General features: G+C 41.7%; 1 protein-coding gene across 8 annotated transcripts in view; it reads left to right on the forward strand.

Moving 5' to 3' along the window:
- Nucleotides 1–25,869, forward strand: part of DENND2B (DENN domain containing 2B) — a 180,097-nt gene that overhangs the window by 52,484 nt on the left and 101,744 nt on the right. For all 8 annotated transcript variants that reach the window (XM_055723099.1, XM_055723097.1, XM_027810361.2 and 5 more), the window contains one exon: nt 25,480–25,584. In XM_055723099.1, the coding sequence (XP_055579074.1) occupies nt 25,505–25,584 (80 nt within the window). In that variant the 5' untranslated portion in view covers nt 25,480–25,504. The remainder of the gene's footprint in view (nt 1–25,479; nt 25,585–25,869) is intronic.

A 25,869-nucleotide genomic window follows, 5' to 3' on the forward strand; every position in this document is an offset into this window, starting at 1 on the left:
TCACAGCCATGTGTGTTGCTTACTACTATGTGATACAATCAGATGTTTAGATGAAAACCACCAGCTGTAGTAAATGTGAATTAGTATTGGTTATATTCAGATGGGCATGCTGGAGGAAAATAATATTGTAGCTATCAAAGAAACAAACAAAAGAAAGCATGCTTAAGCAGCGTGTATTAGGAAATTAGGAGTCTTGGACGGAAGTCTATAAATCTGCTAGACAGCAGCCGAGAAATAGATGCTTAAAGACGAAGGAGCCAAAACCTCCTGTCAGTTAACATACTGTGGTTTCACCCACTGCTTAAAACTGTTTAGTTTTAAACCTCTCAGATGGATTATGTTATAATGTTGACAGAAACAAAAAAGGCATACAAAAAGAAAAGAAAAACTTAGGGAAAAAGTGTGAGGTGTGATTTTTGCATCTGTTAACTGGAAACAACATTTTTTGTTTATTCTTTCTCACTGTGATGTTTAAAGATGCTGAGCTCCTATAACTTTGGCTGAGAAAAGGCAAATTCTGTTTGAAGTGTATATTCCTTTCTTCATTCTTGCTGGTTTTCCTATGTCATATTTTTAAAGCATAGAAATATCAGATTTTTGTTCTCTGAGCTAATAAAAAATATTTTCTAAGTAACAGTGTGTGGAACTTGGAATAAAAGCTGAGACATGGGCAAGATTTTTAAAAGCAGCTGAGTTGCACCTCAGCAAAGCAGATGGATAGGGGCAATACAAGCAGCTCATTTTGACCAGTTTGCTAACAGTGTCTTTGTGTGTATTATGCAAGCAGAGGTATACTGGGTTCTGAAGTATGCTGGCCTACCTCTGGAGAGAATTTCCCTCTTCCCTTTGTTCTGAAAGGGGTGTTGTTGCCCTTCCCAGCAGAAGTCTGAGAATAAATTGTTTCATCTTGTCTCAGCAATGGAATTCAGCCTACCTGTACTGAAATCAGCTGAGGTAGCCTGCATTTAGTCCAGGCAGCTGGAAACAGAAATCAAGTCTTTGATTTTCAGTTAATACTAAAATTATGAGTATGGATTATGATATTGTTGAGAGAGATTCTTTGGAAAATGCTCATGTATTGTGGTCTGTGCATCACCTTTGCAGAAAAATAAGAGAAAAATACTGTTAATAATACAGGACCCACATGTTTATTGATGTCTAGGACTTTCTTCATCACTTAACTAACAAAAGAGAGTTCTGGTTTTGCTTAGGTTTTAGTACTTAATAAGGAGATGCAGGGGCTTTGGTCAAATAGAACGTTCAAGCTATCTTTTAAAACATCTATGTACTCTTTTTGTACATAGTACATGTGTGGGAGGAGTTAAATATGGCTCTATAACAAGGTTTCTTATTTCGAAGAGTGTATTGTCATAGAGCTGTGGCAACTAGTTAGTAGCATATGCTGGACTGAATTGGACAGGTTCCTAAATATGAAATAGGCCTGTAATTTCGTGAAGTTAGAGACTCTAGAGCCACCAAGAATTGTCTCAGGAAAGAAGTCGCAGGGAACAGCTACAAAGAAGAAACAGGAAAAGTCTGCAATGGAAGGAGAAAAAAACTCATGGGGAAATAAAGGTGCATTTTTGAGGTCAAGAAGCATAAATACAAAGTGAGGACTGCCAGAGGTGAAGTTGTATTAGACACTGCTCAGGATATTAAAGCAAACCAAAGTATTACACTGCCTCCCCCCCCCTCCCAAATTTATGAAAACACAGGTAGGAGAGATGCATGGGATAGGTGGGATAACATGAGAAGAATTCTTCAGTGACTAGTGGCTGTACAGAATATCCGGAAACTAACCTATGATCTGCTGTCATTCCCAAGGGGGTGAAAGGGAACAATGAATACTGACCTTCTGGGTGAGATTGGCCATGGTGACAAAGAAGAAATACCGAAATAATACTGGAATAAAATGCTAGCAGGAGCTTTGATATTTCTCCATAAATGAACTGAAGAAAAGAGGGACAAGAATCAGAAGACAAGCAAACAGAAATTTAGACTGAAAACAATGTTGTCACAAGAACTAGGGACTATCTGAAGTGGAAGAGGAAGCTAAGATTACTGCACTTGGCAGTTCCTTTGGGTCCTTTATTTTCTATGTAGAAGGGTTAATTATACCCTTCCCTTTCAACTGATGATTATGATTTTAAATTTTGCTTGTTTTAAGCTTTAGTTCAGCTCCTCTTAATCTTCACGGGTAAACAGGTGTGCAGGCAGCAAAGTGGGAAAAGATGTTGCAAGTCTTACTGAAGCTTTGACAATTGTTATTCAATTGAGACAAATTAGGAGAACAAACACGCTTGTGAAATGTTCTGAAGAACAGAGGGCAGGAATCTGTGTCAAATCCATTTGTTAAGTGGTGTTTTAAAATATTTTATTGCCAAAGGATTAGCTGAAATAGCTATTTGTTCATACATTTATTTTTGTTTCTTAATGGAAGTACCAACTATTTTTTTTAATGCTTTTCTGTCCATAAGCCATAACTTAACTATTTTCCAACAGAATTTTAAATCACAGCTTATTCTGAAACTAGTTCTTGAGGGCTCCATTCACTGAGAGAGGAGTGTGACTTTTTTTCTTGCTTATAGTGCCCAAAGAAAACTTTATTTTTCACACCGCCCAAACCCTAACAAACCCCAAATCCTGTGTTTTGCCCATGTTCTAAGGGATTGCTGGGGACTATGGTGAGAAAACAGTGGGAAACAACTGAGACTAAAGGTGCTGATGAGCTGTCAAAGAGGTCTATACAGAAAGTAGGAGCTTGTTTTAGATTCAGTCAGTGTAAAATTGTCATGTCCTATGGACTCTAAACCTGATGAGCAGCCTGTCTGCTGTGTTTGTACAAAGCAAGCATGCTGGTGTTTCTACAGCCATGCCTATCTTCATTCATAACATATCCTTAGGAAGTTGCTGTCTCACCTCCCCTGCCTCCTCATGTCTTTGTGGAGCCTTTCAGCTCTCGGCAGCCCTGAACTAGGGCATATGATAAAACACCACATGTCGGCTAAGAAAAAGACTCAAATTGCTTGGCTGGTCTGAACAGGGCCTTTGGATCTCTTTGTTCGACGTCAGCATTTCTTTTCCCCTCCCCAGTTCTTGGGGTTGTTTAGAACTCACTGGTGGTATTTAGGTATATATATGTATATATAAAGTAAGTCTTAGAAATAAGGTTCAGACTAAAATACAGTGGCACTTGCCTTAAGTCCAGATGCCTGAACTCCCCTTGATGCCTAGTGGAAGCAAGAGGGGCCCTTAATCATTCAGGCAAAACTTTGTTGATTTCAGGGGAAAAAAAAGTACTTCAGGATTCAATGTGTTGGCACAGAGATTGTTTTGTGAGAATGTTGATGTTAAATAGACAGGTGTTGAAACAGTGCACCTTTCGTATTTGCAAACTACTGTTGTTCACAGAAAAATCTAATATAAAAGCTGCTTCTAATTTTGAGTTTATTGAGCAAGCAGACTAAAGTGCTTGATTTTTGAGTATGCTAATTCCACTGAGGTTTTGGGCTGACAACTTTATCAGCCAGGACAATTCTGTAAATTAAAAATCAAGTAGTTCCCAGCTATCTGGGTATGGTGTTTTTCTATAATCCTGTTAATGTCCTTTCCCCATCTTCATGTCTCTGTAGCCGTTGATTTCTGAAACGTGAACCTGTAATCTTAAACTCAATAACTGATGACAGAAGCAAGGTGCCTTCTGTACAGCCCATTTATAGACAGGAGTATTTCTGATTTAGTCTTTGTTTCTCCTTAGATGGTTGATTTTCCAGGTGACTGGACAAGTCAGGCAGTAGTAATAACAGAAGATGGAGGTTTTGCAGTATGTAGTGCTAGATAAAATAACAGTCAAAAGTTGATAATCTTAGTGGGTTTATGTGAAACAAGTAAAACCCTTGACTAAATTAAACCGGGTAAACGCTTCTTACCTTGGTTTACCCTTGACCTTACCACTGAATTGTTCAGACAGATTACAGCATTAAATCTTCTGTGATCAGTAATGTTCCATTGGCATCAAAGCAATCATGTTGTCTAACAGCACAGTGAACAATGGGGCTTGGCTGGAGCAGGGCAGCTTTGAAAGAAAAGACTTAGCTGGCAAATAACTTTTATTTCTTCCATGAGAAAAATAACAGGTTCTATTGAAAAAGTTGTACTTTTCCTTAGCGTGGGTAATGCACCGTGCTGATGGTGGTTTTAAAGATTTCTGTAATACATTTAAAGAGACTACGAAGGTGTTCCCTTGTGGAGTTTTGGCTCTGTATTTTCTGTTTTCATTGGGCATTCACTTGTGGAGTTACTCTGAAAAGATGCTGTATTGAATGACATATATTTGAAGCCTCCTTCTTGTTTCTTGTAAGAAGTGTGATTCCTTGTAGATACCCAAAAGCCTCATTCTGGGAGGCAGGAGTGAAAAATATCTTTTGAGAAACATGAAGCTCAGCAGATGCTCACTTGAAGGTTGCTATGCATGTATACCCTAGGCTGACTGCCTAGCTTAATACTTCAGCATCGAATGAATTGCCTGCTTAAAGCAGATAACATCCAGTTTATATCAGCTGTGTTTGAGGGTGATTCATCTTCTGTAAAGTGCCTAAATGATTCACACAGTTGTATGCTATTGGCTTGCAATGGTAGGTCAGCTCCTGAGTACACAAACCATTGATGGGCATGGGAATAAGAATTCTGCTAAGTGTTTCTGAGAATTGTGTGAAGGTAGTGTCTGGTAGTTGTCTGGAGCAGTGGTGTCTGCTGGAAGTTTGTTTTCTTTCAGCAGGAGAAGAACAGATGCTGTGCACCAAATCAAATGAACGGGGAGGAGATAAAAGCAGGACAGGTTGAAACAAGTAGAAGCCTGGCTGTACTTCACCTGTAGGCAGGTACATGCCCATATGTGTTCTTTTGATGCCAAGCTGCTGTACTTACCTCTGGGATGTTCAAACCATGCTGTAGTTCCTGCACGGAAGGTCCATTTGGTGCTTTGCAAAACTGCCTTTGAATAGTGCCACATGGAGACTGTACTGTTTGTGTCAGCAAGTCAAAGGCTTGCAAGGAGTGCGTGTTTCCTTTCGGGGAGCATCTCTAAGTTGGCACAGGTATAGTGTACCTCTCACATAGCACTGAAAATAAATGTTTGTTCTAGCACTTGTATAGCACCATCAAGTACACAAAATGCAGAAGAAACTACTCTCTTCCCCAAAAAATTATGTGAAGGGGAAGGACTGATTAATCTCAGCAGAGTAAAACAGAAAATGCTGGATACATCATTGTGCATTAAAGCTTCTTTAGTTATAGATCTGCGTTGTACTATCATGTAAGAGTGTGGCCATAGTTAGCATCTGAAAGAACTCACTGTCAACAGTCTGTTCAGTTTCAGCTATGGTATTCATAAGATTCATTCCTCCCTCCAGCAGTTTCTGCAAATTGAAAGACTTTATTTCAGTTTATAAACGCTATTTCCCCATTGTTCATGCCCACAGCTATTTTCCATGCCCAAATATCCATCCCCCCAAGAAAAGAAATTCCGACCCTATAAAAGGAGCCATGTGGAGTGATCTTTTGAGGAGAAAGTCCAAAATGGCACAATATTAGATTTGCCATCTGCAAAGTTTCAACAGCTGGTATTTCTCTGTTGTCTATCTGTGGCTGGGGGGGGATATTGGGCAGAGAGCAGAATGAGTGGGGTGTGGTTGCGTTACCAAACAGCTCTCATTTTTTTGTGTTGTGGCTCCAGTTTTCTCATTAAAACTGGAAGACCAAAATTTGCTTCTGTGAGAACTGAATGGAGCGATTGCTCGACGTTTTGGTGGTACAGCTACAGGATGAGGTAAATTTGTCACTCACAGAAACTCAAACTGTGGAGTTTTTAATGGGAAGACTGGTCAGCAGAGATAATACCTTGAAACTGTGCCATAAAATTAAACTGCAGTTTTGAAAAAAGCCCTCAAAGTTCAAACCATCTTCACACATGTATTTTCTTTAGAGTTCCATCTGGAGCATAGCTGCTGTGAAGGTTCTGCTAAAGTGAATTTCATGTTTTTCACATTCTTAGACTTCCTAGGATCAGAAAAAGGTTCCTTAGCACAACTCTTGCATCTAAAACATAGGGTAAAGAAAAACTGTTGTATATGAATTTCCCACTGTGCATTCTTTCTTCAGGTTAAACAGGAAAGGATTTGTGTGGGGAAAATGAGGCAGGAGTTCAGATTATCACAGATATTAGACACACACCAGAAAAGAAATGCAGTTTTTCCATCAGGATTCTGCAGGAATTAGTGCTCTGTAGGAACCTGTGAATTCTGGTGCATTTATAAAGCCTACAAGTTTCAAGGTAAATTATCAGTTAAAATACCTTAGCCCCAAATCATCAGATGAGTAGGTAATCACAACAGATATTTGAAATGTATTCATTATCTCATAAATCATTACTTTTGGAGTCAGAAATGGCATTTACTTTATTCTAGCAGGATGAAATCTGCTGTTAGTCAGCTTTTGTCCACTGTGTGCTGGGCACATTGGGCACTATAAGCAAGAAGTCACTGCCCCAGCATCACAAAAAAGTTTCACAAGTATTTATCTACCTTTTGGGGGACTAGGGCTGAGTTTTGAATGAACTGTGGCCAAGTTTGTGGTATCAACTGGAAACCATGTGGAATTTGGTAACGCAGACTTCATGCCAGACAAAACTGATTTATTTTTGTCTTGAATGTTTAGATTTGTTCGTTAATCAAACACAGGAAAAAGTATATTCACGTGAAGCTGAAACTGAAGAGTTTTCATGTAATAGATTTTATAAGCCTCAAAGTCTGTATTTGTTTTATGATGATGGAATTTTTAGTAGGAAAGCATTACTTGTTCTCTGTGTGTATACTTTATTCTAGCTAATCGACTTACTTGAAGGCAAGTTTTTTTTGTCAGGTTTATTTACAAATTATGTGTGCAGTATTGTGCATATATAATTATGCATAACTACACCTATGTTTTTGTAATAACTTATCTGTTGATGCACATTTTCAGTTCTCTGCTTACTGGTATTGGGAAGGTCAGTCTGTATACAAGTGCACTGAAGTAGGAACAGTGAAGGAGTAGGAGACAGGAGAGAAGTCTGGGATACAATTCCATTTCTAATGTCATCCTCTGAACACTAGCAAAGCAGTGTCTGAAACTAAAACAGAGTTTAGCTGACAACTGCCTAAGCATAAACTCTATGAAAGCAGAGTAGAATTCAGGTTTGCCCTTTTGCTAGGTGAACTATATATTATGATTGTTCATAACAAAATCTATTCTGACATTTCTGTTTGTTGATGAGTTGTGTTCGGAGTAGACAGGTGTAATTCTGAAGGTCAGGTTGATGCAGAGTTACTTTTCTGTAGTAAGAAGACATTAAAAGAGACAATAAAAATATTCTTGTATAGGGAACAGATCCAAATTAGACCTCTGCTGTGTTCAGCTTAAATCCATTAAAAATAAATAAATAAAAAAAGAGAAGATGAATGCCAGCTTCAGTGCCAGGGTGTACAACACTACCATTTGAAGGTTTGCTCAAATACGGAGCCCCATGAGAAGGGGAAAGTCTGAGTCAAGCTTTGCTGTAGGCTCATTCACTTTTGGAGTGAGAGAGCACATGTGTTCAGATAATAGATTTTACACCCTGGCCTTGTCTTGAAGAAGGTATTTCCATATGGGTGCTATACCAAATTTATCCTACTGTGTGTGGAATGCTCTCTGCTTGGCAAGAGGCCAAAACATTCCCTGCAAGGGAGAAGGGGCTGAAATTTTATCTGGTCTGAGTGTTAATCTGTGTCCCTCAGGCTTATCCTATGGCCATTTCTGTGTTGCAAGGGCAATGCTGGATATGCCTTTTCAATGAGATCATTGCGAAGTAAAATTGCTATTAAATTATATTTTACTCACAGTTTTGAAGTGAGTTAAAGTGGGAACACCAGTGCTGAAACTTTGGGTAGAATATTGGTGCTGGAGTGACACTCCAAATGCTGTCTGGAAAAAATTAATAATTTCATGCAAATATTTCAAGTTCATATTACAGGTTTTAATATTGTTAAACATAAGCAATAGCGCATTACAGCATTGCAGCCAGTCTGAAAACAAGAAAGGGGACCCTATTCGTGAGCGCACTGGCTACTTGTTCTTCCTGGACACATCCAGCTGAATGGAAGGGCATGGGATCATGCTTTCTTCTTGACACGTTTTTGAGGCCGCGTACTCTCGTGCCCTCTCTGGCATTACAGCTGTTAAAGCTTGCAATGTGAGCAAAGAAGTGGGATTTGGGAAGTCTGAACTACCCATGCAAGATGCAGTGCAGGAGCTGCACAAGGCTGTATTATGGGGTCTTGGTGCAGGGCTCGTGGGCAGCAGTGCTTGTCTGACTGCTCCTGTGGGTCTCGGTCCTCTCCAAAGAAAGAATGAAACGGTTAAGTCTGTAATGCTGCTCTGCATCAGGTTTACTCCTGCTCTGCAGGCTGTGAAGAAAGATTGTTCCCTCAGCAGAACTCACCAGTACAGTGGGTCTATTCAAGCCTGCATCTGGGAAGATAGTTAGTGCCTTCATTTATGAAATTCCTATCATAGACGTGTAAGTTCTTTGGAACAGAGGCTGGTCTCTTGAGAGGTCTCTAACATGTCATGTACACAGCAGTACGTAAATCATTTTCATAAAAGGAAAGAGGAGAAGCTCTTTCAAATCATCAAATACCATCTCACAGCCTGGAAAGGTTTAAAAGATATTTGATATCATTCATGGTTTGTTTGTAGGTTTGTTTTTGTTTTGCCTCTGTCTAAAACCCCTTCGCTCCCTTCTGCTACTGTGAATGCAGCATACATGGGAACAGAGCTAGCGTGTCTGTGACTGCTGCCTGGCCTCCTTGCTCTGCTGGGAACGGCTGCTACTCTAGGAAGCCTCAAAAGAAACCCTCTGTTGGCAGGAGCCACAGTCCATAGTGGTTAGGTGGCTGCAGTCGGCTCTGATGGGTTAGTGGGTAGGTGTTTCACTACCTCCTACTACCGGGAATGTTAAAAACAGGTTTAACTGTTTCCAGTTGTTTGACTGTCTAGTGGTTGGAGGCCTGATGAAAGGAGATTTATAACACTTATGCTTGTGGTAGCTTTTCAAAACTTTCCTTTCATGCGGATGACAAAGGTCAGTGCTGTGGGAGCTGATCTCTTTTCTGGAGAAAAGCGCCTCTTTTGATGACTGTGTACACTTGTGACTGAGCGGTAGCTGGGAAGATGCTTTCTACAAATTCACAAACCAGCTTGTAGTAGTAAGGGAAGAAAGCTTATTTACACAGTAGTTATAAAGCCAGTAAATATAACTGAGGGCCATGGTGCCATTTCCTTTGCAGTAGATCCAGTTCTTCATCATTTTAGCTTATAAAAATACCCTTTTAGCTTATAAAAATGGCTCCTTTTCTATTGGTCTTATTGGTGTTTTCCATATCTGTGAAGGGCAACTCTTGAAATTCCTTATGTGTCTTCTAATGGCTTTTCAGTGTTGATTCACACTTTTTTGTTTTAGTGTGGAAGAGTGAAATTCCAGCAAGGCTGACTTAGTGAAAACTGAATTAGTGTTGATGGCTGGAGAGAAATGTAACTTGATCTTCCGTCTCCAGTGCTTGAATCAGGAACTGAAATAATTGTTCTAAGACCCTGGTCAAGTTGCCAGAAAATGGAGCTGTGCTTCTGCCAGATGGTCACCGCAGAAGTGCCAGACATTCCTCCCCTCTTTGAGCTTGTGAGTGTGTGTGTTTGGGAAGGAAAATACACACAGGCAGCAGGGGACCAGAATGCTTTTCTTGCTGAGATACTTGCTGAGTGTGCAGTGCTGTGCTGCAGGCAGCACCCATTGCGGTATGAGCTTGTGATGGCTGGCGAGGGGTACATGCATAAGGACTCAAGCACAGGAGTTTTTTCCCTGATTTTTCTCTGTTGAGCAGTGGCATTAGTCACTCTGTGACAGAGCTTGACAGAGAATATGAAGTAAAGCCACTGGAAACGGGACTGGAGGGCACATCACACAGTAAGAGGAGCTAGTTCAGTTCCTGAAGTTGTGGCTCACTGGAAGAGATGATGTTGTCTGCCAACTACTAAGCCCAGCTGCACTGGTTAATGATTCGTGCTTCTAATTGAAACCATTGTGCACTACTATAGCCCTGCCTTGTGGGAGCTGCTGGTGCAATAAATCTTGATTTTTCCATATTAGAAAGCTGTGTTCTTTGGGGATTTTAAAAAGTCTTGGGCTTTTTTGCCCCCCCTCTTCTGTTGCTATAGCTACTATAATTTTTGTTAACAAAGGCAGTAAGAAGTAGTTTAGTTCGTTATTGTGATTCTGCTATAGCTGCCAATATTTAATTCGTCCTTTCTCCTTTCCCCTCCTTTCCCTCCTCAGCCCCAAGTCGATTCTCTAAAGAAACTGCAGGAGTCTGGGAACTGCTATCTCTTGCAATCATTACGGTGCTGTATGTGCATGGGGGATGAGGCTTCTGTCCATGAATAAGGGACTCAAAAACTTGAGTTTGGATTTGAGTTTGCACTTGAGTATTGAATTATCAGCTTCCCAGAGTCTGGACAATTCCCACACTCATGGAGTTGCACCCACTTTGCAGGATGGCAGGAGTTTCTGTCTCTTTCAGTGAAGTCTCACATCAGGTTACCACAGCATCACAGATCGATTTTTCTTGAATTATCTTTGGGAAAATTCAAGTTTATTTCATGATGAAAATTTTAGCCATGGAATGAGAACATCCCTGAGCATGAGGAAATATGGGCAGCTTTCTCTGGGGGTCTCAGAGTGCATTCCTAGTGTGGACGAGAAGGGGAGTGCATTTCTGTTCCCTCACTACTTAGTGCCCTTTTTTCCTTCTACAAATCTCTTCTCAACTTCCTTGTTTCCCGCCTGTGTTTTTCTGACACAGTATATTAGCTATCCCTCCTCTCATCCTTGTTCTACCAGTCTTCAACTCTTCTGATATTTGTCTGGTCCTCACCCCTCCTCTGTCTCTTCTTTAGTGCGCTTCCTCTCTTTCAGCGGCATGGCTAGGGGGGAGGTTGAGGCTCACACATTTTTGCTGGCACCAGACTTCTCTGCTCTGTTTCCTTTCTGTCTGTTCAGTCATCTGAGGTGGGAGATGGGGCATAGGCAGGCAGGGCATGGACTGCACCCTCTCAGCCAGCCTGCTCACACCCTGCTGTGGTTTATTGTTCTGGGAGCACAGGGGGCTTGGTTTTATTTGTTTTGGCTTAGAATGTGTAGAGTTTGAAAGAAAGGGAAGCAATAGCCAAGAGGTTCATAAACATGAAGGGAATCTGTATCAGAAAAGCACTGTGCACAAAACAGGTGCTCAGTACCCCAGGAGATGCCAGTTTGCAGGAAGGCAGCCACGGCAGACAGGAGACAGTGGTTTTGGTGACCACAGAAGCTGGTAAGGAATGGCTTGTCTCTGTTACTGATGTGTTTAACCATTTCTGATAGCTGCATGTTTGGGCCTCTCCATTTTTTTCTGGAGAACTTGAACTTACTGTAGAACATGTCCTCGCTGCTTGTGTGTGAGCTAAGTCACAAAGTTACTCCTGGTTCATTGGTAGAGCAGTGATGTTTGGAGAGATCAAACCGTAGATCTCTGGAGCAGGAAAAATAGGAGCAGCACTGGGAAAATGGGCCACTCAACCAGGTGCCAGAATATGGGTGACGGGGTTTATTCTCTGGTACTGAATTTGTTGATCTCACCTCTAAGTGTTTTTTCTGAGACTACAAAAGAAATCCGTGTCAGAGTTCAAATACAGCTCAGAGCTCCTACATCCTGCAGACATTGCTTTAAGTGCAAGAACATAATTTCTAAATGTAAACAGATAACTCTCCTGAATGGTTCTTGCACAAATCCCTAATACAAACAATGGACTTGCTTGCCATCCCATTTGCTGCTGCTAATGCCTGTGTCCAGGGTCACTTCTGGATGTGCTTTGGATTCAAGGGAATTAAGATCATCTCTGTGCCTTTCTACAGTTTCCCTGGGTAACTGCCAAGAGCAAAAGAGGCAGACCCAAGGTTGTTCTCATTTCTATGTAAAAGCCAAGACAATTTTGGCTAATATTTTCTACTTGCATCCTTGAGGTCTCCAGCCAGTTCCTCATCCTCCCAGGATGCTTTTATATCATCATATTGAGACAGTCCATCCAAATTAATAGTTGCTTCACTAGAAGTGTTAGCATTGGCAGCTTAGATATCATGGACAGGACCTACTTCTTGGAGATACTGACTCAGAACATTAACACAAATACTAGGACATAGTGATCTAAACAGGAGATTCACAGTAACACTGCATATCACTTCCTGACCTTACTGAGGCACCGTATCAAAGATTTTCCACTGCTGCTTGAAATTTAAAACACTTTGTGACAATGTCAGATAGCCTTCTGCTTACGCCGATGAATTTAGTTTTTTTACTGCATGGTATTAGAGGGAAGTCACAGGGCAGCATCAGTAGTTGCCATCAGTTACTTCTGCTGAAGAACTCTGTTTTTCAATCCTCCTGACACTCGTGAAGCATCCATTCTACATCCTTCTTCAGATGCTCCTTGCCACCTTCTTCTGAAGTTAGTTTTCCTGGTGACATCTGCATTGGCAAGAATTGGTTATTCTCAGACTGTCCTTTGCTGAATGCTCCTTACAACCTTTTCTGGGAGCAAACCACTGTCTGGATCTCTATACGAATTTGGTCCTTAAATGTTGTCAGATTTTCTTCTGCTCCTGTTAGCCATCTTGCCTGTTCCCTTCTGCTTAGCATCAGGGAAAGGCAATTATGCTTTTTAATTAAAGGCTTTAGCTTTATTGCTCTGACTAGAACAATGCAACCACTTTGTTTCTGTCTGTTTACAGCCAGGGCCAGTATACTGAAGGTCACCTCATCTCCTAGCAGAGCGTGCCTGAACCTGACTACTTAATGTGGCAAATGACTTACCCTGCCTCACTGGATTTGGGACTAATGTTTTCATCAATCCTTGTTTTATTTCTCATTTTGCTGCTTTATTCGCTTTTCCGCTAAGACACCACTCCCACCCTGCCCCCACCCATTTATCTTCCCTTTTTCAGGCCATTTTCTTTTTGCTGCTGACTCTGTCAGGGGAGGAAAGCCAGGATGAGCTACAAATCTTTAACCTTCTTCCCTCCCTGCCATCACCAGCCATTTGTCTGTGTGGGAGTTGGAAGCAAAGTATCTCCCTGGCCATCCTGGCCTTTGGTTGGTGTCTTTCCTCCTCTCTGCTCTCAGGAAGCATTTTGCAGGAGAAGCCCAAGGCAAACATGCTAAAAGAAATCTCATGGTATTCTGAAAATAGTGCCACCAGCTGCAGTGGCCAAGCCAGCCACTTAAACCCTTTCAGTCTCTTGTGTTTTTCTCAGTGATGCTGTTTCCCACACTGTCACAAGCAGTCAGTTGCAAAATGAAAGGCCATTTCAAGGTTTTTCAAGCTTTGTGAGTGTCAACTTCACTGCTGTCTCTCAGGGTATGGAAGAAGCAGCTCAGGGGTCTGTTTTTACAGGCAGTGGGGAGCAAAGTGATTCATGAGTGCTGCGATGGATGGCTACAAACCCTTCAGAAGGGATAGGCAAGGAGGGAGAGGTGGTGGGGTAGTCCTGTATGTTAGGGAGTATTTTGGCTTTTTAGAGCTGAATGATGGTGACGATAGGTTTGACTGTTTATGGGTAAGGAGCAGGAGGAGAGCCAACAAGGTGGGTATCCTGGTGGGAGTCTGTTATAGACCACCCAACCAGGATGAAGAGGCAGATGTAACATTCTACAAGCAGCAGGAAGGAGTCTCGATATTGCTAGCCCTTGTTCTCTTGGGGGACTTCAACTTACCAGATGTCCACTGGAAATACAGCACAGCAGAGAGGAAACGGCCTAGGAGGCTTCTGGGGTGTGTGGAAGAGAACTGCCTGATAGAGCTGGTCAGTCAGACAACCAGGGGAGGTGACCTGCTGGATTTGCTGTTTACAAGCAGGGAAGGACTGGTGGGTGATGTGGTGGTCAGAGGACATCTTGGGCATAGCAATCACAAGACGATCATTTTCAGTTCTCAGAGAAGTAAGGAGAGGGGTCAGCAGAACTGCAACCTTGGACTTCCAGAGGGCTGACTTTGCCTGCTTCAGTAGCCTAGTTGACAGAGTCCCTTGGGAGACAGTCCTGAAGGGCAAAGGAGTCCAGGAAGGCTGGACACTCTTCAAGAAGGAAGTCTTAAAAGTGCAGAAGCAGACTGACCCCATGTGCTGAAAGATGAGCTGGTGGGGAAGAAGACTGGCCTGGCTGAACAGAGAGCTTTGGCTGGAACTCAAGGGAAAAAGGAGAGTTTACCACCTTTGGTAAAAGGGGCAGGCAACTCTGGAGGACTATATAGGTGTTGCGTGGTTATGCAGAGAGAAGAATAGAGAGGTGAAAGCCCAGCTAGAACTCAGGCTGCCCACTGCCATAAAAGATAACAAAAAATGTTTCTACAACTGTATTAGAGACAAAAGGAGGGTGAGAGTGTTGGCGGTGCTTGAGGACAGGAAGGCTCTGCAGAGGGATCTGGGCAGGCTGGACCTATGGGCCAAGGCCAATTGTATGAAGTTCAATGTGGAGAAGTACCAGGTCCTGCATTTAGGTCACAAGTGCTCACAACGCCACAGGCTTGGGGCAGAATGGCTGGAAAGCTGCCTGGAGGAAAAGGACCTCCTCCAGACCTGGGGGTGCTGGTTGATGGCCGGCTGACCATGAGCCAGCAGTGTGCCCAGGTGGCCAAGAAGGCCAAGAGCACCCTGGCTTGTGTCTAAAACAGCCAGCGGGACAAGGGGAGCGATTGTCCCCCTGTACTTGGCACTGATGAGGCTGCACCTCAAATGCTGTGTTTGGGTTTGGAGCCCTCACTTCAGGAGGGATGTAGAGGTGCTGGAGCAACAAAGCTGGTGAAGGGTCTGGAGCACAAATCTCATGAAGAGCAGCTGAGGGAACTGGGGGTGTTTAGTCTGGAGAGGAGGAGACTCAGGGGGGACCTTATTGCTCCGTGAAAGAAGGTTGTAAGCTTGTGAGGGTCGGTCTCTTCTCCCAGATAACAAGCAACAGGACAAGAGGGAACAGCCTCAAGCTATGGCAGGGGAGGTTTAGATTGGATAGTAGGAAAAACTTCTTCACTGTAAGGGTGGTCAAGCACTGGAACAGGCTGCTCAGGATGGTGGTGGAATCACCATTCCTGGAGGTATTTAAAAAAATGCGTAGGTGCGGTGCTTAGGGGCATGGGTTAGTGGTGGGCTTGGCAGTCCTGTGTTAATGGTTGGACTTAGCGATCTCAAAGGTCTTTTCCAACCTAAATGATTCTATGATTTATAGCTCACTGCCTGCTCTGAGATAATTTACTGGTTTTATTCTTACTTCTTAGCATGCCCTTATACAAGGTAATTTGGAAAGTGTGTTACCCATCCTAAACATAAACTCTCCATGCAGATGTTCTTAGTACATGTGGAGTATTTAGGATGTCGTAGATTCTTTTCTGTGTACAGACAAGTTCTGACTTGTTTCTGCTTTATAGAGTACAAATTGAGAAATGAAAATTAAGGTAATTTGTCTACACTGGAAAGTTAATGCAGGTTTAAAGTACAATATAATAGAGATCTTGTTAAGCCAGCCTCCGTATGGATGAGTGTACTTCAGACATTCCTGGGTAGCACAGCTTGCTTCTAGGAAAGATGTCCATACACAGAAAGTAGTCAGGAAATAGCTCAGCTAGCATTGTTCAAGCCATTTACCCAGTGAGTCATAAGAAATGTATGGTAAAATGAAGACTGAATCCCTCTCTCAAGTCTCTGTGCAGCTGCATCAAGATTCCCCTTCCACCCATCATCTATTATTAAAACCTTGTACGAGGCATGTAACTGCTATTAATTTTGCTCCGAGTGGGAGCCACGTGTGTCTGGCAGGAAGGAAGGGAGGTGTGCTAACAATGCTGGGGACAGCAGCTTGCGCTGTTATAGTTGTGACCTGTGTTTTGCCTCGCATGGTGCTCTAATGAATCAAAACGTACAGTAGTTACAAAGTTAGGATGCTTCTCAGCTGTCTGGCAGACATTGTTGGTCAGCCTTGGGGTGAGGAAGGTTCAGTCATCAGTGTCAGCTCAACTGAGAAGTTCCTTTTAAGACAGTGAGGCTTTCAACCTGGTTTGTTTGGTTTGTTCACTGTGTGTCTCCCCTGAAGCCTGCGCTCCCAGGCAGGCTGTACTAAGTGGTGAGCTGTGCTTCAAATTGCATCGTGATGTTTTTAGGGACTGGTGACACCCTGTGGGGCGTACCGAAGGACAGTCTTATTTTCTCATTTCTCATATTCTTTATGATGCCGACAACATTAATGAAAAAGAATATTCATTCCTTAAAGGTACTCTACTCTCATCCCTTAGCAAAATTATAAACAGGTTTTTTTGTGTCACAAGAAACAATTCATTTTTGTGCAAATAATGATGACATTGCAATTAAAGGACTCTAGCTTCATTGAGGAATAAGTAACAGGAGCAGGGGAGTTCCTGAGATTTGAATGGGTGTTTTCATGCCGATAGCCTGATGTTTAAGGGAAGGAACAAAGGAAGAATAATACTGAAGAGCTGTGATGTATTTTGGGCGAAATTTGTAAATAGGGTGTTTTCATAGCAATCTCTGGTCATCATGGGAATGTTTGTGTTGCAAATCCAAACCATATATGCCTCTGATTATTTTGTACTAAGCCTTTATTGCAAAACACGATTACTGAGGGCTTTCAACAAATCAGCCTTCATTAAGTTTATTATAGAGCTTGTTAAGAGGACTTGCCAGATTGTGACTGACACTCAAATATAGCAGAAGGAAACCAGAAGTCACTTTTCTGTAGTAAAGCCTGATCCAAATCTAAGATGCACACATATTTTGCTTGCTGAAGCTACATTGAAAGTGATGTGGATGCTTTGCATCTAAACTCAAATTTTATTATATGACATCTAAGAGTTTCTGTTACAGCAAATACATGAGTTTCTGCTGCATTCATGTCAGAGAGAAGATGTCTTGATGAATGTTTCAATGCTTTTTGTCTCTTTTTATTCTCTAAAAATTAAAAGCACAAATAGATCGCATGTTTGCAAGGCCAAAAGTGTCTTTCATACTCTGTAGGAACATAAACATTTAGAGTGCTGTCCACAAAGAGGAAAGTTTCTGTCTCAAAGAGAAAGCATGCAAATTTAGTTTTAAGTAGCACATATTTTGAAGGCATTTTTAAGGTATGTTTTCCTACAGTCCAGAAGAACTCAAGTGAATGGCTGAAAATCAGCTTCACCAAAAGAAAAAAAACCCCACCACCTCAAATGGTTGGTTTCCAGGTGAATGAGTTCCCTGAACCAGATATCTGTATGAGTGATGGGGTGAGAATGTGTGGCTAGCATAGGCATCAGAAAATAAGACTGTAGCATTTCAGATTGACATCAGTTTTAAGGGCAGTAGTCGCCACCAAAATGTACACTTAAGTTTCCTCTGAGCTTATAATGGTATCAGCTAATTGTACTATTAAATATTGTAAACTCTTTCTACCCTGGTGTGTCAAATCAAGATAGTTAAGCTTGAACTAGTCAATGTATTTTTTAAAATACAAACCTTTTCTTCAACCTACACAGGGAAATACTAACCTCTGATGCAATAGCAGCCATTTTTTTTTTTTTTTTTTAATATGTCCTTGTGCTGGTTTTGGCTGGGCTAGAGTTACTTTTCTTCATAGTAGCTAGTACTGGGGCTATGTTTTGCATTTGCGCTGCGAACAGTGCCGATAAGACAGTTGCTTTCCTTACTGCTGAGCAGCACTCACACAGCGCCGAGGCCTTTTCTGCTCCTCACCCCATCCTACCAGCAAGGAGGCTGGGGGTGCACAAGGAGTTGGGAGGGGATGCAGCCAGGACAGCTGGCCCCAACTGACCCAAGGGATATTCCATACCATACGATGTCATGTTCAGCATATAAAGCTTAGGGAAGAAGAAGGAATGGGGGGACACTTGGAGCGATGGCATTTGCCTTCCCAAGTAACCATTACGTGTGACAGAGCCCTGCTTTCCTGGAGGTGGCTGAACACCTGCCTGCCCGTGGGACCTAGTGAAGGAATTCCTTGTTTTGCTTTGCTTTTGTGTGCAGTTTTTGCTTTACCCCTATTAAGCTGTCATTATCTCAACCCATGAGTTTTTCTCACATTTACTCTTCTGATTCTCTCCCCCCTTCTGCCAGCAGGGGAGTGAGCAAGCGGCTGTGTGGGGCTTAGTCGCTGGCTGGGGCTAAACCATGACACTCCTCCTTGCTTCCCTCGTGGGCCGTTGCTTTTCAAGAAACCTTCAGTTTATTCTAGTTCGATTTGTCAATAAATACGAACTTGTTATATTCAGTGAGAGCTCTTTAAGCTCTCATTTAGCAGAAATGAGTTGGTAGAAACCACAGTGAAGTTGCTTCCCTGCTGGTACAACAACAGCTGTAATTTATCTAAATTGTAAGGAGGCTACTAGCTAGGTGAAAAGTGGCTATTGATGACTGTACTAGACGTGGCACAAATCAATATGTCTTTCCTGTGCTGAAAGGAAGAAAGATTCGGTCTAAACGCTGGATTCAGTCCAGCTTCTTCAGCTGAAATACAATTCCAGTGATCTAAGAGAGCAAAGCACAAACAAAACCTTATTGGTCCTTTTTAATACCGAAGCAAGCAAGATAAAGCAAACATCCTAAGCGCCAGAGAGTTCCTGTAATGATATTCAGAAGTTTTTCAAATACAGCCTGCTTTCCGTAGTCTGAGAAGCATGGTTGCTCTAGTAGTGGTAAAAATTCCTTCATAAAAGACAAACGAATCTGCACAGTAGCACTGCTCTCTGATTTTCACAATGTTTTCCTTCCATTTCAAAGCTGGGATTTCCCTAGCAGCGCTGAAAGTAGTAGAAGAGCTTAGTGCTAAATTCTTACATTTGGATACAAGTTTTGGACTGCAATGTATTTCAGGTGAGGTCTGTTCTCTCCACCAGGTATTGTCCATTTTCAATTCAAGGGAAAAAAAGCCAGCTTGAGGGAAGATAATAAGTAATGAAGTAATAAGAAGGTAAAGAAGAGTAAGGGGGGACGGAATGAGGAATGCATGAAATAGGCAAGTGCATGAATATCAGAAGAACAGAAAGGAGTTTAGGGGTAGAAATAGATAAGGTAGAGTAGGAAAAGAGGGTGAGGAGTGGAGAGCTGACCTTGCCCTAGGCAGCATGCCTGCTTTTCAGCTGCCTGGTTCTGCAGCTGCCCAGGTCTGCCAACCTATGCTGAGGGAGGTAACTTCTTTCCCTTCCAATAAGTGCTGGAGCATCAGTTTTCTAATAGGATCGGTTTCAGTTTAGTGGGGACCTAACTGCTGAGAAGGTGGGTTGGCATTGCAATGACAGCTGAGTCCACCACCACTGTTGGTTATACTAGTGAGTTTGTGGTGGAAGTAAACTTGTTGCCTAGCTGTGAACACCTAGCAGAGAGACTGTTTGTTGACTTGACTGGAAACAGATTGCCTATGGATTGCAGACAGGGAAATTTTGGGTAAGGCTGTGGAGCTAAGATCAGTGAAAATCTGTGCCTTTTGCAGTGTCGTAAAGATAACTAGTTTGACAAACTCTCTTCCTTTGGCTCTTTTATCCACAAATGTTGCCACTTGTTCTCAGTCAGGGACTTGGATATACATAGCTGTGCGAATGGCTTGATCTTGTGTTCTCACTTAGAGAGTGATGTGGCTCAGGCATGTACACATTGCTGATAGCACAACGTCTATTACTCCAGTCTTTAGGACTAGCCTTGAAGGCAGCTAATTCTTGTGTTTTGCAAGAAGCCTGTTGATGTGATCATAGTTAGGCTGTCTGCTGTGAGGACTAAACTTGGGGTGAGATAGTTGACTTAATACTTTCTGAATATCTCCCAGCCAAGTCCTTACTGAACAGGTCATTTAGCTCTTTATGATAATTTGTACAGTATTGCAAGACTAAACTTACAGTGGTCCAGCTTAGAGAACAGGTATACCTGATAAAAGCACATGGTTCTTATAAAAATGTTCTTTGGAGTCTCTACAGAAGCCTTCTCAAGGCAGAAATCTGTAGATTTTATTGGACTTTCCAGTTCATCAGAGCTGACGTTGTTCTGGGAGGACATAATTATCTGTTTTACTGGAAGGGAATAGGCAAATTGCCACAAAGCTAAGCTGTGACTCTTAAACAGAAGTTTAGCTATGCAACACCTCTTGAAATGTGGGCAAGATTTCCTTAAAGCTCTCAGAAAAGCATATTAATGTTTTAAACTAACTTCTTAATGCCTACAGACATTCTGCTGAAGCTACTCTTAGGAGGAAAATAAGTAGACCAAATTTATTAGTATTAATAATACATCTCTGAGAGTTTGTCTTTATTACAAGGTACTTTTTCAACAGCAGGAGTTTGTATTAGTAGCCTCTTCTCTGTAATGCCTTCCTGTTATGTCTCCAGGTCTCTGCTCTGTGGGGCAGACCAAAGCAGTAATATTTTCCCATATTTTCTAGATTCTAGATCAGTGGAATTTCAAGAGGAAAATCATCTGCGCTTAAAAGACTTCAGAACATACGCAGATCTCAAGAATCCAAATCATATTTTAGAATTTTTATTAATTGCGGTACAGATTGGTTTGGTCTAGGACAGTTAGGGCAGTCTTTGCAACATGTGAGACAACAAAGACTTCACATAATGAACTGTCATGGACAAACCTCTCTCAAAAGTCATAGCAGAAGTTCAGAGCAATCTTATGAACACACTTGATGTCCTTGCTAGACATACACTTTTTCTGTGAAGAATTTGCACCCGTGTTAGTGATAGTTAGTGATAGACCCCAGAAGAGGGGTCGGGAGCCTACACTCAAAGGCTCCCTTCTCATTAGAAACCCTGCTATATTCTTTGCCACCTTCCGAACTTCATCTGCTCTGTGCTGCAGCCTGGGTCCCAGTGAGTACCTGACTCAGAGGGCTGGAGCCATGTACGTGTGGTCTTCTGCTTGTGCAAGATCAGTGTTCATTAGTAAGCAGCAGAATAGGGATTCTTCTTCATTAAGGTGCCAGATAAACAGTGCTAGTGTTCCTGATGTTCAGAAAACTGGCTTTGAAGCATCGCAACATACTCTTAAGGACTTTTTATTGGAACTGTATATTTAATAGAAAATGTGCTTAAGAAATGAGTACAGAAAATGTAGCGCAGTGGACCTGTTTTAAGACTAAGTAGGGAAAAGGACCATGTGGATAGGAAGAGATATTGAGCACAGTATTAAAACCAACAAAAAACCCCAACAAACAAACAAACCCCACCATACATATCTGTTGAACTGAAGAAATCTCAGTTGAAAAGTCCTCTTCAGCTCCCTTCATATTTACAGAATGGAAGGTGTCATTATTCAAATTATGAAAATGTTTTTTTTAAAACATCTGTTGATCTGTAAAACTTTTGAGCCTAGACATGAATAACTGGGCTCAATGTTATTCAACTTTTACAAAGGGGAGCAGCGAACCTGTTCTTGCAGTGTGGTAACTGATGGGTACATTGAGTGTAAGAAAAGCAGGTTTCCTTGAGGCTGTAGGAGGCTCTTGGATAGTACAAATAAAGCACTCTTGATTGCTGTGGCTTTTCAGGTGCTTGTTCCAAGCCTAGCTCCAGCCCTGAACCACTTGGGAATGGGAGTGGGCTGAGGAACAACTTGCACTGTAGTAGGGACTGAGAGCGGTTGCTTCCAAAGTGTTGGGATGCTTTAGGAAATTAAGAATAATTTTAAATTGCAGTGGGTAAAAGCATAGGATTTACACCTCCCTTGCTAACACCTGTTAAAGGAATTAAAGATTTGGTGACACGGTAAGGTTTGCTAGCATGAAGTGTGATGCTTTTCAGTGCCCCATCTGTCCATAAAAAAGCTCCAGGCCACACTTTCATTTTGGAAGTGGAAGGAAACCTTTAAGAGGGGAGGGACATGGTCCATAAGGAATATTCTGTCATCAGGGCTTCTTGTGATGACAAAAATCTGTTGAGAAATATCTGCACTGCAGCAGCCATTTTAAGTCAGGATGATGAACCTTGCCTGGTACTAGTAGCAGCTCCTATGTTGCCATCACACCATTTTTTATATTTGTCTGTCATTTTTACTCTTTGATACTTTTGATCCAATGGTTTGTCGAAGTTTTAGACAAAATGGATGTAATAATGAAGAAGGTCCAGATTCACCATCTGGGCTCATTAAATTACTGATTTGAGAGTTGTCCTAGTGAAATTAGTGAGACCGTGCCTGGAGTAAAGCACAAATTATGGCTAAGTAAGGGTTTCAGAGTAATTATTTACACTTCCAAACAAAACAGCATTCTGTGTTTTTAGGCAAAGTGTAGTTAGATGGTTAACTAGGCAATGCAGAATCTGTGATGACTATTTTTGGATTTGTTTGTAACAGTATGTCACAATACTTAGAGATTTTGGTTTTCATTGCTTTGTGAGGAATAATTTGCAAATACTGTGATGGAGAATGCTCTCATACAAGCCCGGGGATGTGATTCTTACCATACAATGATTCATATAGACTTACAGGGCTGTCAGACTTGTTTGAAGGCTCTGAAGTAACTTGCTACATGACCATAAAATTTAGTTTAGTTTTTTTTCCTCTGTCTCTGTTTTTGGGATTTTTTTTTTTATTTTATTTTTTTATTAAGCTCTTGCTTCCAGGCACCTCTGTAAATTGTTGATTAACTATTTTTCTGCCATATTCAAGTTATTCGGATTTTCTTTGCATATGCTGGGGTGATACAAGCATCACAGAATTGCAGAATGGTCAGGGTTGGAAGGGACCTCTAGTCCTTCTAGGAGATCATCTAGTCCAGGGGTCCTCAAACTAAGGCCCGTGGGCTGGATATGGCCCCCCCCAGGGTCCTCAATCCAGCCCCCGGTATTTACAGAACCCCACCGCCCCCCCCTGCCGGGGGTTGGGGGGGAAACCAAGCAGCCTGCCACTTCATCCACGCGCCGGCCCCCTGTTTAAAAAGTTTGAGGACCCCTGATCTAGTCCAACACCTTGCTAAAGCAGCTTCACCTAGAGCGGATTCAGCTGCAGTAAAGTACTCATGCAAAAAAAGCAGTAAAGAAAAATTGCATAGAAAAGTCAGTTGATATCACCTGCATGGTGAAGAGACACACTTATGTCACTAAAATTGACATATCTTGGCAAATTGTCTTTTAGAACTCAGTTTTTCTTTTGCTGAAAACAAACCAGTTTGGCTTATTTGACATTTAGGGTAGCTTTGAAATGGGAGGCTTAAATAATCACTTAAAATATTGACCACAATGATTTTTATCAAGCTTTGATGTACACATATGCGTAGTTTTTTCCATTGGATTTTGGATGTGAGAAAAGTGGACTCTTAGAAAACAGCCACATAAAAGAATACTATCTTTTTTTTAGTTTTATGTGTCAGGATGGTATCCCATCTTTTTAGTGGTCCCTTCAGCTTATTTTGCTCTTGAACAGAAGAGCAAATCTTGGAGAACGCATGTAACGTATGCTAACAGTTGTTGTTGATCTTATGCCACATTTATATCTTTTTCTCACCTTAATTGCTAATAACTGATTCAGACAGATATAGCAATAAAAGTATTTAACTGGTGAGTGGAAAACATTAAAAAGCTGCTGGCTTCCTGTGGAATGTGCAGTCCTAGACAGCTTGGCCAGCATCAGCAGGTTTCCTTTCTTGTTCCAAGCAAGCCCTTTTCCCATTGGAACAGGCAGTTCTGTAACAGCCCTGTTATCTTGATAATGGAACACTAATAGTAACAAGACACTGGAGGAAATTATGGAACTTCAATCTATAGAAAAAACACACAAGAACATTGGAGAAGGACAAGTAGACCGGGAGTCTGTGGTTGGCATGGCTGACTCTGCCTCTGGAGCTGCAATCTGCAGGAGATTTTCTGACCTTATTTGTGGCAGAATTGTTTGGAATAAAGTGGTTTAGAGAATGTCCTCATCACCGCGATGGGTCTGTTAGTACAAGGATTTTTTGTGTCATCAGTACCCAGCTTGCTTTTCAGCATCACATTACAGTTGGCTTCTCAAGCAGTCTGGACTTACTGTGGGTTTGAGTAAATAAGAAGTTTTGTAATACTCCTTATTTTTGCATTAGCTATGCCATTAATGGTTGTAAAAAATGGTGGTTCTGGTCAGACCCTGGGTGGCTGTGCTGCAAACCATGGTAGATATTTTAGCCTATAAACTAAGGAGCATCTCAGAAACTACCCCAAAATGCATGCCAGCAGAGCCACAGGATCCTTAATAAATAACTGCTGTAGCATCAGGTGGAGTAAGTACTGTTCCATTTCATCCACAAGTGACTCTGCTGGCATTTTAGAAATCTTATCATGACGTGAAAATACATGTATCCCTCGTTTTGCAAATTATTTCTCAAGTGATTACAATGACAGAGGAAACTGCTACTAAGAGCTGCACTCTATACCACAGAAACATGGGATATAGTCAACAGAAGGGAATGATTTTAGAGGTTACTGCTTCTGCATCCTTGGGATTATGTCCTGGCCTATATCCATATCATCATATCCTCCCTTCAGCTGCAGCACAACATTCCTATTAAGATAACAGGATGAAGGCAAAATAAATCGTGATACTGGGCTGTTTCTTTGACGGTATGCAGCAATGTTTTGGCCCATCTTTTGGCCATTTAACTGGATATACAGGGCTTTTACCATGGCTGAAATTAAATTTACAAATTTTGCATTGTTACCAAATTACTAGGAAATAACTAGGAATTAGTAATGATTCTTTAGATTACCCGAGGTCTTAGAAGTATCCTAAGACAGTTTTGCTTAAATAATACTGAGGCCAGTAGAGAAACATTTGTAGATTTTTTTTTAATATCAAAAGCAGATTTGAAAATTGTATTTGACATATTTGCTATTAAATATATTTCACGCTTAGAAAATATTTCCATAATAGAACTGCGCTTTAATATTGAGAAAAGTTTATTCTTTCTTTGGAATAGCTTTTGGGTGGCCAAAATGTCCACCATAGCTACAGTGTTTGCAAGTAACACACAGTGCACTTACTGGGTTCTCATGTGTGCTGATGGATGAGCTCCGTATCAAGCTCTGCTTAGTCAGACATGCCAGAACCTGAAACATACACCTAATTCCCATAAGATATCTCCCTTTATATAGCACTGGGCTCTGATAAAATTTGGCTGTGGATGTGAAAGAGCAGCAGTAGGGAAGCAGAGTTTATTTTTTCAGGATCATGACTAGACTGATTGCATTTTATAAAATGAAAAGCAGCCTGGAGTTCTGTCTTCACATGGCATAGTACTTCTAGAAGTCTTGATGGCTAATTGTCATTTGGGCTTGTTGAAGCTTAATTGACTTTTCTTCTCACAGATATCCACATTTCTAGAAAGCAGAAATGACCATGACTGCCAACAAGAATGCCAGTGTCAACAGCAGAGCTGGCGGGAGTAAAGTGCCTCAGGACACTCTGGATAGGTAAGTGGTGAACTGCAGGCTTTGTAGATTCTGAGAAAGGTTTGTCTATGTTTGGAACAAAATCTCTGTTCAAAGGTAAGCGACCTCTATTCTGACAGAGAGAGTGCTTTGCTGGACTGAAAGTAATTTTTTTGTAGGGGTTGGAGGAACCGAGGTATGACAAAAGGTCTGCTTCTGGCATATTTCCGTTGAGCTATTTCAGCTCACCAGCAGGTTATGATGAAAGTGATGGCAAGGAAGGACCTGTGTGGAAGGCACTGTGTAGGCCTCAGGAGGTTTGGGCTA

This window comes from Falco cherrug, chromosome 10, assembly GCF_023634085.1.
Source record: "Falco cherrug isolate bFalChe1 chromosome 10, bFalChe1.pri, whole genome shotgun sequence".
NCBI lineage: Eukaryota > Metazoa > Chordata > Aves > Falconiformes > Falconidae > Falco > Falco cherrug.